This window comes from Corvus moneduloides, chromosome 11 (assembly GCF_009650955.1).
Source record: "Corvus moneduloides isolate bCorMon1 chromosome 11, bCorMon1.pri, whole genome shotgun sequence".
In the NCBI taxonomy this organism is placed as follows: domain Eukaryota; kingdom Metazoa; phylum Chordata; class Aves; order Passeriformes; family Corvidae; genus Corvus; species Corvus moneduloides.
In genome coordinates this window covers 7,438,127-7,450,176 of record NC_045486.1, presented here as the reverse complement: position 1 = coordinate 7,450,176, position 12,050 = coordinate 7,438,127, and the positions used below count along the sequence as shown (strand labels likewise).

Sequence of the window (12,050 nt, the reverse complement as noted above, 5' to 3'; positions counted from 1 at the left end):
TTAGGCTTTAAAGCTCCTGTAGATCTAGCTGCAGGCCAAAGGAGGAGGGCAAAATAGCAGGTGAAACAGGAGACCGAAGGAATAAGCTTCTTCTGAGAAAATTTAGGTATTTGCTGCCAAAGGAGAGGATTAGTTGTGAACATCAGGAAGTCAAGGAAGCAGAGAGCAGCAGGAGACCACTGTAGATAATAGGGACAGTAGGAGCAAGGCTACTGCTCATCAAGGCACATGAAGGGGGAGATAAAAAGGCTTGTGCTCTTTCATATAAGCAAGGACTAGAGAGAGGGAATGAAGAAGTCAGGGAGATGGTGCTGCTGGAGAAAGGGCCATGAAGAAAAAAAAGTCTTTGAAAATTAACCATGGAGAAGTGATTAATAAGGGAAGAACTGTCAGGGTTGGTGTTAGGACCTCCTCATTTCCACTAGAAAGAAGTAAGACATTGCAACTTACAGCCAGATTTGGGGAGGGAAGGAGCACAGCAATACCAAGACAGAAGGATGTCATTTAAAGGACAGAGTACCAGACAGAGAGTATATCAGATTAGGATGGTTGGGAATTACATGTAGGAGAGAACAGAAAACTAGTTTAAGGGCTCATAGGATACTTAAGGCAAGACAGACCAAAAGCTCTCTTGCCAGCTTTACAGCAGGAATCAAAGGGAAACTGCAACATTTTTCTGACCGCAACTTTCTTATAACAAATTCCTAGAAAGCACGGGTGCACCACATCTCTCCAGCTCAGCATCACTGCCACAAGCCCAGTCCTAGCACCCACAGCACCATTTCTAGAGGAGTCCCTCAACTCCACATCCCTTATTTCCCACTCAACTTTGCCTTTTAACTGCAAATAGCACAAGTATCAAGTCATCCAAGGCAGTAACAAAATGAGTACCTGGAGTATTGCAAGTCTGCCTGTCCCCTGAAGAGTTGGTTGGAGGTGTCCGGTGTCGGTAGACAAGATGTGGTTTATTGTGCTCTTCTTCATACTCCTGTTCCTCAAGCGATAGCAGCGGCTCTACAAAATAGTCCCCATCATCAGACTTGAATGTGCCTAGCTGAGAGGGACCAGAAAGAGGAACAGGAGGTCAGCTTTGCACGGTGACAAACCACCTAGCAGCACTACCCCACAAAGTGAGCGGTTAACATGGGAGGTGTGCTCAGTTCTGTGGCAACCCCTGTGAAGGCACCGGCTGAAGCTACAGCTTTGGTCACGCTGCTTGCACCCATCCTGGGCTGCACTGCTCCCTGCAGCCATCCCACTGGAGCTTACAGAGGGCTAATTACTAACCCACTGGAAGGGAGCATGAGAGGGTCACATCTGCCAGAACCTGTCCCTATGCCAGTGATGTTTACCAAGCCAAACCTGCCCGAAGGGTGATGGTGCTGCCATGTGCTGGAGGCCCCAGTGCAATCCCATCACGTGCTGGTTTCATACAAGCACCTCTCCCTGAGACAGGCTTTTAACCTCATGTAAGGACCAGAGGGAGGTGTCCAGCTAGTGAAATCCCTGCTTATGAGAAGACATCAACACTCCTAGCTGCATACAACTCTGAATGCAGATATTTAGCAAGTAAATAAAAAAATATCCAAGACAAAACATTCTGCAGCCATCCCATACTGCCAGTAGCTGGCAGGGAAGCCACACACACATGTGCCCGAGCCTAGGTGAACACATGCACTCAGAGGAACTCCTGGACTGAATGAAGTCAGCACAAACCTCCGGGGAGCCCCTGGGATTGGCACCCCGTGGGACTGAAGGACACCAGGACAGACAGAAGAGTCAGCCCTTTTAGGAGCTTCTGCTCATCCCGCTGCCAACATCCCCGCACCGAAGGGCACCCAGCTGGGGTACCAAGGACGGGGACATGCCCCTGGTCCGGGTGCTGGGTGCTGGCCAGCGTTGGTGGTAAGCTCGCAGCCAGCCCTCATCGGCACCCCGGGGGCAGGCGGGGGTCCATGCCCGGGTCTGGCCCGCGGATGGCCCCCCAGGGTGTCGCTGGGCGGCATTTTTCCTCCCAAAACCCGCGCAGCAGCAGCACCGCACCCCGAAACCCAGCGGACTAAAGAGCAGCCCGGGAGAAACGCCCAGCCGCGGCGGGTCGGAGCCACCAGTCGCGGTGAGGGGAAGGGGCGGGCCTCATCGCTCTGCCCACCCTCCCCCGCCCCGCTCCTCCTCCTCCGCGCTTCCGCCCCTGGCCTTCAGCGGGGTGGGGCCGGGACGGCGGGTCTCACCATCCCGGAGCAGAGACTGATAACGGCGGTGAGCCGAGGGCGGGCGTTGACGTGCCCCCGGTAGAAGCAGTGCTTCACGTCGGCGTCGGCCGCCTCGGCGTAGAGGCGCTGCTGGTCTGCGGCTGGCTCTCCCAGGAGGCTGACGGTGAAGAGCGGGGCGATGAAGGCCGAGCTGGCCGTCAGGTTGAAGAGGAACTGCTGCCCGAAGGCGGACAGCCTGTAGTGCGCCTTGGGGGAGGCGGCGGCGGCCGCCGTCCAGGCGTCGGGGGCAGCACTGGTGCTCCGCCGGCGCCGCCTGAAGTGGACATCGGTGGGGAAGGGCTCACCGAACTCATTCACTCGGGTAGGAGTCACGATCTCGTACTCGCTGAGCTTCTCCAGCAGCTGGGCTGCGAGGGGACAGACGCACATGCCTCTGAGTGAGGTGGCCAAGCCCCGCGGCCCCGGGGGGCGGCAGCGCAGCACTCCCCGCGCCCCTCCTCGAGCACCCCCTTACCTTGCCTGGGGTGCAGCTTGTGCCTCCTCGCTCCTGTCGTCAAGCCGTCGATGAAGAGCGTGGTGAGTGCCAGCGCCAGCGGCGCCAGCTGCATGGTGCTGTGCGCTGTCCTCGGAGGAGAAGCTTTCCCCGCCTCCGCTTCTTCTCCTCCTTTTTCCTCCCTTTCCCTCTTTTAATTTTTTTTTCTCTTCTCCTTTCGCCCCTGTGTCCCCCCTCCCCGCCCCCGGAGCGCTGCCGAAGGAAGGCGCAGGAGCCGGGCGGCGTTAGGGGCGGGCGGGCCGGCGGCGCGCGGGGCGCCGGGGGCCGCGCATGGTGCGCGGGGGCGGACGGGCCGGGGTCGGGACCGACGGGGCCGGGACGGGGGAGCCGCCCGCCTGCCTGCTCTCCCTCGCTTTCCGCCTCTCCCCCCGTCGGGCTGGTGGACGAGAGCTGCCGGGACTCAATTTAAAAGGGGCGTGCTCCATAGATCAAGCAGGAGAAAAGAGCCCGCCCTAGGAGCAGCCCTTCCTCCGCTTACCCCCATTCCAGTCCTTCTAACATGTCACTTTCATTCCCGGCGAGCGCCGAAGTCGCAGGTTTTGGTTAAGAAAAGCCTCGCTGGGGCTGGACTAGGCGGGCGGGGGGAGCCCGAGCTACGGCTCCGCACACCCGGGTCCGGCGCCCGCTCCTTGCCGGCTCCTTCCAAAAGGCTGTGAAATCCCCGAGTGGCCCGGGCAGAGCGGCACTGGCAGCTGCCTGCTCTGCCAGATCCTCCCAGCGGGGAAGAGTCACTTTGTCACTCACCGGGAGGAGAGTTGAGTTTTCTTACGTAATTAACGTTTTCCATTTTTTTTTTTTTTTTTTCAAGGCAGCTTGAAGAAGTGGACCAGCAATTGAACAATCCCCTGTGTGACATTTCTTACAGCAGTTTTTTTTTTCTGCATTTCTAAGATAATAGGCAATTCAAGCAACTTTTGTTCAGGGTTAGATTTGTGTTGTGCAGTTTTCAGGCACCCTGAGGGAAAAGGAAGATGATATCCTTTTCTGAGTTTGTTTTGTTTTACAGTTTGAAAGGTCTCTGTAAAAATTTAAGACATCCTTTAGAGCTAAATGTAATTAATCGTTGTCTTCTACCCCTTCCTCAAATGAAAACCCAAAACCTTGGTTTAAAAGTTTTTTAAACCTTTAACTCCTGTAAGCAAGGCAAAAGAGAAGTTTGGAAGTTCAACTTGCTCTTCCATAGAAAATGTCAAAGTTTTTTACATTTGTCACTCAACTTTGGGACAAAGCACAGAATCGGTATTTGCTGCAGAAAGGGAAAGTTTTAAAATAAAAATCAATTCAGAATCCACTTCTGGGCAAAATGGCACCTTCTGACTCTTCAACTGGTGAAGTCCTACAAACCTCAACTATTACAAGTCAATTATTTATTTTGTATGATGAATATAAAAAAGAGTTAAGTAAAGCATCACCTGCAAAGCCATGCATCTTCAACCCTGTGACTGGCTGGCCAGGGTTGGAGGGCTGGGAGGCAGAGGAATCTCCAGGATTGTGGAGACCCAAGTCAGGACACCCTTAGGACAAGGTGTAATGGCACATAACCTCCCTGCATGGCCTTGTGCCCACGTTTATAAGCCAGGTTTAATTAAAGTCTTGGATGCTTACAGTGAGATGACTCACCCATATTGGCTGGGGTGCTTCCAGAACAGAGTTGCCCTGCATGCAGTCAGTTCTGACAGTGGTGTTGGTTCTTCTTGCTGTGTCCATCCTTAGGGCTGGTGTGAGCATAGCTGTGGCTGCCTGATGGCTGCCCACTTCTGGGGAGCAGTTGTCTCCCTGCTTCCCTGTGAGTGTGTAGGTGCACTGACACGCCCATTCTGGTATGTGTCATCTACTGCCAAGAGCAGGCCTTCCTAAAAACAAACAAGGTTGTATTGCCATGCGCTCACCTTGTTGATGAATGAACCTGAACCAGATTTGCTTACAGTGCTGCAAAGGGCCTGCATAGTAACATTGTCCTGTCCTTGCAGCTGATTGCTCATCCACACACATTGAGAAAGAGATCCTCAGAAGAGGAGCAAACCCAAACTTTTCTAAAAGTATGGCCTTTCCTGTCTCAGTATGAACGATTGTGGAATCCCCATCCATCCCACACCTTTTGTGTCCCGATGGAGTTGGAAAAGCCACCAAGGTCTTTGGGCTGCTGGATCAACAAAATACCATACATCATACCATCACTGCATAGCAGCCAAGACTTTCTTTTAGGTGTGTTTTCTCACCCTGATTCTTTGTCTTGTCAAATAAATGACTCATAGCAGGACTGTTCTCTGAGCTGCAGTGCTTGCAGAGCACCCTGAACCCTGACCATCTTCCAGCGCCTTCCTACAATGTCCGTATGTACCTCAAAGCTTTCAGATTTCACAGAGAGAGATACACGGTGCTTGGGCTTGGGATAATGCTCCAGAAATCATGGCGAGAGAAGGAAGGGTAAGCTATATCTTGAACTCAAGGTGGGTGTGGACACATTTCCCAGGAGTGCCAGGGGGAGCCTGTGCTGCCAGTTGGGCGTGTGGAGCAATATCGAGCAGCCGGTCAGGAAAGGGGGAGTGAGGAAAAGTGAACCGAGTTGCCTGAGGAAGGAGAGATGAAAAGCTGAGCATAGCATTAGGGCTGAGTCAGAGGGGAGGGGAGGAGGCTTACATGGAGCTGGTCCTGCTGGTATCCTGGGGAAGAGGGGTGCAGTCTTCAGTCCTCAGATCAGCATGGTGTTGGGGAACAGGTCTGGTTTATCTGGGCTGCAGAGTGCCCCAGGGCATCCCCATTTCACAGACATCCCACCACTCAGCCTCAGCATCCCCCCCGATGCCACACCAGGTGCTGGTGAGAGCTGCTTTGCTTCTGTTCAGCTCACTGTCACAGGAAAATCTATCAAAGCTTTGGATTTTTTTTTCTCCTTAGTTTTCTACAAGGTAACCAGTTAATTTGGCTCTGGGGTGAGGTTTGAAGGAGCTCAGGAGCTGGCATGGAGTGAAAAGTGACAGCACATACGTGTGACTTGGTTGGGTAGGGCCCTTTCCTTTTTGGCACTGAGCTGAATGGAGCAAGGTTGTTTTGTGGAGCATCCTCACAGGCCCACCCACTGATCTGAAACCCCCTTCCTGAGGGAAGGCAAGAAACACGGCTCCATCATTTAGAAGAGGGGATCCAAGGCATGGCATTCCTTTATGGGGCAGAGTTGGGAGTGGACTGAAGGCTCTCAGGGCTAAATCCTGGTTTTGCAATGTCACTAAACATACATTTATGCACGCCATGCAGCATGGCATGACTTCCAGAGCCATTTCCATCAATATGTACAAGTTGTATGTTGCGTGGCATTTTGAATCTTTACACCTGGAGATTAGGAGGTGCAGAATGAAAGCTGTAGTGTAAATAGATAGATTATGGGGAGTTTAGAGAAACTAAGCTGCAATCTTAAATTCAAATAACTTTCCTATTAGGAAGGATCTATTAATACTTACGGTATGGTAATTGTGCTGGCTCCAAGTCCTCACCCAGTCAAAAGTAAGACGTAAGAGCCCATACCTACACATAGAAAAATCTCCTTAAAACACTGGGAATTTTGCCTAGATAAATACTGCAGAACCTGAGCTGCAAATGCCTCTTTTATAAACTACAAAATCAGAACTTGATCACAAAAGCAAAACTTCAGTAAGAAATTTAAGGCAGTGCACACTGCTGCAAGAATACACTCGAGGAACCCAGATTTCCTGAGGTTTTTGCACTGCTTTCCCCCTTGTTACCATTTCCTTTTCCCTATAGGTGAGGCCATCCCCAGTACTAATCTTTGTTCTTTGTGGCTCAGCCGCTCTGGGTAAGCATCATCTTCCTTTATCTGCTGCCTCCTCTTGCTTGCCCAATGATTATCCCAGAAGGCAGATGGTTTCCCTTTGATGGTTGCTCCTCAATGCCACAAGATATCTGAAGACAGCCAATGTTTTCTCCTCCTGTCTAATCTGTGTGGTCAGAAAGTGAAAGATTGCATTCCCTTCAAACAGCTGACCACCCTCTCCTGCCTCTCTCATTCATCTGCTGATGCTGGTAACAAGGATACCACTCTGGGCTGCCTTCCTCTTCATTTTGGAAGCTCTCATAAAGGCTTCTCTTTAAAAGACATTTTCAGCAGTTGTGTCAAAGCTGGACTTTTACATTGTTGTAAGCCTTTCACATTTGTTTGGAGGGACTGAGACTTGCAAATTTTTGGTGTATACTTAATTTTCAAACTTGCTATCTGTGCCAAGCCAACTCTTTTTTGTCCTCATTAAAAGGATTTAAATACACAGTTTGACTCATCTACTGTAGCCCTTTAAGCTCCTGCTTCCTCCCTGGTGTTCTCTTCTTACCCCATGTATTGTGCTGCTGCCATCAAGGTGTGAATCACTGGGTTGTTTGGGGATTTGCTCCTCGGACCTATAGGAGGATGAGAAGTGCTCCCTGCCATTCCCAGCAGTACCAGCACGGCAGTGCTATCACTGCTGTCACACCTAGCTGTCTGTGGGCCCATATCCTGGTCCCCATTTCAGGGCTAGTGGCTGAGGGAGATGTGAAATGATGTGCCAGGATGCTTCAGAGCCATTGGTGCCATCCCACTCCCCTGAATACTGAGATGCGCACACTGAGTTATCCAGGGAAATAATACCCAAACATCCTTCATCTGGGTCCTGGGTCAAACTGTGCAACACAGCCCACGTAGATGCTGCAAATGTGTGAGATTTTCATCTTCAGGTCAGCACGGATGGACATAATGATCCCTTGAGGCTCTCCGCTTGAAACTGCTGGTTCCAATTCACCCCTCCCCTGCTCCCAGCATTGCTGCTGACCACACACTGCTCCTTTTCCTTACACCTCTTATCTGCCAAATGGAAAATGCTCAGAGTAGCCCAGCTTCTGCATCTTGGTGCAGTCGGGCAGTTCCTTTGGCCTGATAAGCTGTTATAGATCCCATCCCCCTTTTTACTACAGGTAAACCTGGGACAGGTCCTAAAGTAGCTGAGAAACAATTCTGAATCTTCCCATTTTTGTGCAAACTAAGCCATGTCAAGCTAAACATATTGGTTTACCTTTTGTTTGACATGCTATAAGTCAAACAGGACCTGAATACCCTCCTCATTACTTGATATTATGTATATATGCATCTATGCTGTGTTCCAGGTGCCTTTGCCAAAATATTAACAGTAATACTAGGAGGACTAAACGGAGCAGATGTTCTGTAATCCCACACCAAAAGGCAACCTGGGAGTGTTGGAAATTATGCAGGTACAAAAAGTTTTATCCCTTGAGCCATGTACTTTTATTATATAAACGAATTATTGTAACAGCTCTCTGAGGTGTCACCATCATCTTATGAAGAGGAGGCTGAGATGGTTGATTTGGCAAGGAGCATGGGGTCATGGAGTTCTGACCTCATGGTAGTTCCACCCTCCCTCTCTATCTTGTATGCAGCCTAAGTGTATAATGTAATATTTCAGAACAGGGATCATTAAACTGTAAAACTCTATTTTAGGAGTGTTGTTTTAATTCTTTTCCCAAATAGTAGATTGTCTCCAGAGATAACAACATACAAATATCCATTAGAGCAGGGAGAAAGCTAAGCTACTTTACAGATATCAAGTTCTTTTTCCCTACACTGTTTGATTTCCCTTGGGGTGTAACAAGATACCTAGCTAAAAGCAAGGACATCTCCCTGGGGGAAGTTATTTGTATTGTGGTAGGAAGTCTGTGCCGGTTATAAAACTCAAAAAAATTGTCAATGGCCAAAGAGTGAGAATACTTTAGGCCTAATCCTGTGTCTGTCAAAACTCATCATCAAAACCTCCACTGACTTGGAAAAGTGCAGAATCTCTGTTGTTTCCAGGAGCTATTTTACAGCATCACGTCTTGCTTATTAATATCCACCTGACAAGCATATATAACATCCAGTATTTCCTTACCAAGATGCAACAGCTTGAAAAAAAACCCATTTCTTTCTAACTTAGAAAAGTGTCTGTGCTCCCTAAGTTGCAGTATCCAAAACTAAGATGTTTTAAAATTCTTCTCAGGTAGCTGAGGATTCCCAGAACAGATGGGCACAGGGAGGGAGGAGATAATCTAATGGCAGCCCATCACTTTGTAGCACTGCTGGTACCATATCATTACCACAGCCAGAAGGTGCAGCAGACTAGAGCCATTGCCCACTCCCCCACCCCCCCCCCCCATGCTAAATGAGTAAGAGGTGCTGCTTAAATGTGATGCTTCAGACTTGTCTGCAGTCTCCAACTTGCAGGATATATTGAGGAAGCAGCTCTCTTCCTATAGGTGATCCTACATTTTTGCGCCCAGTTTCCTCCTTTCCTCTGAAAGCAGCATTTATAAGGAACAGACTAGAAATGCTTAGTGTGGAAGATTCAGCGTATAAACACAGGTCAAAAATCCAAAAAGGGATTTGGTTTCTCCCCAGCTATGCTGTATTTGCCCTGGATGAAGGAGTGGTGAAAAAGTTCTGTTTTCAGCCACACACCCTGCGCTGGTTCTCAGGATGGCTGTCGCTGCCTGAGAAGCTGGGCACATCTAACACAGGATCCCTCACTCTGGTTTGTGTCTGACCTACTGCTTTGCTGTCAGGTGCCTGGAGCCTTGGCTTTGCTACTTAACTTCAGTGTCAGGCTCTGCTTTTGCGACCAAAATAGGGGACTTAACAGTAAGAATTCAGTTTCTTAGAAGATGGAGTTTAGATGAGATGTTAAAGAGTAGGCACAAAAGTAGCAGGATGCAACCAAGGGAGAGCAAATTCTGGATGATCTGTGAAGCTGAAAAAAAAATTGTCTTTTCTTTCCAGCTGTTTCCAACAGCCACCTCTGCTCTATGCCTTCATGCCTTCTCACTCACTAAATACCTTTTTTTTGATGACAAAGGCTGTCTAGGAGCAAACCTGGAATCCATACATTCCCCTTGCAGGTGTGGGGAGAGCTACAAGAATGATGTGAATTGGCTGCAGCCTTCCTAACCACATTCATGTCATGCCACTTCGGCTGGGATGCTGGAGAGAGAATTAATGGAGTGTAAATCCCTGTTTGGAAATCTCCAGCTTCTCCCTGTAACTCCTTCATTCCCTTTGCAAACCACAGGAGGAAGGGATCTCCCGCAGAGAACCACAGTTGCACATTTTGGGTCGTGATAGAAAGTAGTGGAGAATTCACACAGCCAGAGCTGCCTGGCTGATGGGTTCAGAGTGAGCTGTGATACTTCCAAGGGAATCTGTAGTCCTGAGACTAAACCCTTTGAGCAACAATCCTCTTTTAAAGTTATTGTATGGCTTGGCTACAAAGATAAGGCACCAGATGGCTTGGGAAGAATTTTTAGGAGACCGTCATGCTGGTATGCCTGGAAGGATCTTGGGAGTTTACGTTTGCAGTAGACCATTTCTTTGGAGGTGAATGTTTGTCAGCAACATCAGTTTTAATTACTTAAAATGTGGGCTGTTTCCAAATGCAGAGAGTGTTAAGAGAAGTTTGTTTCTTTTCCTGAAGAGAGGACAGCCAACAGAAATCTCTTCCCTTATGGGCAGCAAATTGACTCATGAGAGTACTGTTACAGAGTTTTCATCCCAAATACTATCCTGCAGCACCTTCTTTCACTGATGAATTATTCATAGCACAAGTAGGTATTTCTTTTCATCTGTTTTCAGCCAATGAAGTAAGCGGCTAATTTTGTCAACTCTAAGCGCACAAGAACATGGGTCAGCCCTCAAAATTCCCAAGACTTTTCAACTGAGCCTTACTTTGTGTTTTGCATGCAAAGAGGGATGAACTGGGACAAAAGCCATAAGGATGCCAGTAGGGATAAGCAGCCTGTCAGTAATCTCAATGGTGCTTTCATACACGCAATTTACTTCTAAATCCAGGTGTGATCAGTTTGCAGTAAGGATTATAGCACTATTACCCACAATATCAGGCTGAATTCAATGACACCAGGAATAGCGCTCCCATATACCCAGTGTGAGGGCATGACATTTCTTTCCCAGCCAGAGGTGTTACCCAAAATTATCTAAAGTATTTGGACCATTTGGACCTTCCTGAGAGCCATGGCCCTGCTGGAACTCCTCATCACCTGGAGGTGCGTGGCAGACCCAAGGAGGTGTGCGTGTGGGCAGCACACCTTGTATGTCTGGAGGTGTGGCAGCTCTGCTAAGGGGGTAATTTCCTGCCCTACAGTGCATGGATGGTGAGATATACATGTCATCTTTTTCAGACCTTTCAACTTTCTCATATACATTACAGCATAAATAACATTAACAAATGCTGGTGATGGGAATCAGGCTCATGTTTGCAAGCCAGCTGTTTCCATGTTGTCTCCCCATGTTTTATCATCTTAATTCTTAAATATCCCTAACCTTTCCATTCAGAATTTTTAAAGGGACAAAGCACAATTTGGAAATGAGTGTAGCGTGAGATTTGTTGAATTAATTCACATTGTTTTGACATGTCAGGTCCTACTAAGGAATCAAGACCGCATTGTCTAACTGCAGAGCAAACACAGGGCTGAAAATGGGGCCAGTATCGGAGTTCCCCTGCCTTATCACACTCAGTTAATGCGTTACTCCACACCAGCCAGCCAGCTAAGAGTAGCGTTTGTTGCAGGGGAGGAGAAATCTCATACACACCAGCAGCATTCTTTCTCTCTGCTGTTTTCATAGGAGGTTCCTGCACATGGTTCTTTGTAACTCAAAGCCCATAGTAAAAACAGAAAATTGTCCAAATCTGAGCCATTCCATCTACCAACAAAGTGGATGTTTGTGTTCCTACAACAGCAGGACAGGGAGATGCTGGCCCATGGCTGAGACTCCTAGATCTGTGATAGCTTGTGAAACACGTGGAGAGCCAAAAGAGCAACTTCCCCCAAACATGAGTAGAACTGGGCACATTAAAACAAACACATGTTATCCTGCTTGATTCTGTGCATCAACTCCTCTGAACAGTGAGAATGGAACTTTGTAGCCCTGTTTATACATACATTAAACCATGTGGTTTAGGGCAGCAGTATCTAATTTCATGAAATTTTTTTGAACACCATTATGTATAGAAAAGAGGCCTCTGGGCCAGCAGCTGGCACTTTTCAGGAGCTGACATACTTCTACTGAAAGCCTTGTGAGGATCATCCAGTGTTACCACCTCTCTGCAGCATCATTAACAGTTGTGACCAAGAACCATCCCTGAGTCACTCTTCTGCAACACACTGCACAGCACAAGGGAAAAAAGAGGAGTTTCTGCATTGCTTAAGCACACAAGAACTACTGACCCAGCCCTCTTAGA

The 12,050-nt window shown here is 48.6% G+C and overlaps 1 protein-coding gene and 1 long non-coding RNA gene across 8 annotated transcripts in view; one reads left to right on the top strand and one right to left on the bottom strand.

Annotated features, from left to right (window-relative positions):
* The window catches only part of ADAMTS9 (ADAM metallopeptidase with thrombospondin type 1 motif 9), an 81,264-nt gene extending 78,230 nt beyond the window's left edge, over positions 1–3,034 (bottom strand). For 5 of the 7 annotated variants that reach the window (XM_032121107.1, XM_032121108.1, XM_032121111.1 and 2 more), the window contains exons 1-3: positions 2,728–3,034; positions 2,232–2,620; positions 892–1,054 (exon numbers count right to left, since the gene is read on the bottom strand). In XM_032121107.1, the coding sequence (XP_031976998.1) occupies positions 892–1,054; positions 2,232–2,620; positions 2,728–2,821 (646 nt within the window). In that variant the 5' untranslated portion in view covers positions 2,822–3,034. The remainder of the gene's footprint in view (positions 1–891; positions 1,055–2,231; positions 2,621–2,727) is intronic. The other 2 variants (XM_032121109.1, XM_032121110.1) reach the window with 1 other exon arrangement.
* On the top strand, positions 2,618–8,260 carry LOC116449505. Its single transcript, XR_004242406.1, has 2 exons — positions 2,618–2,789; positions 3,575–8,260. It is a non-coding gene; the product is annotated as an uncharacterized LOC116449505 (long non-coding RNA).
* The last annotated feature ends 3,790 nt before the right edge of the window (positions 8,261–12,050 follow it).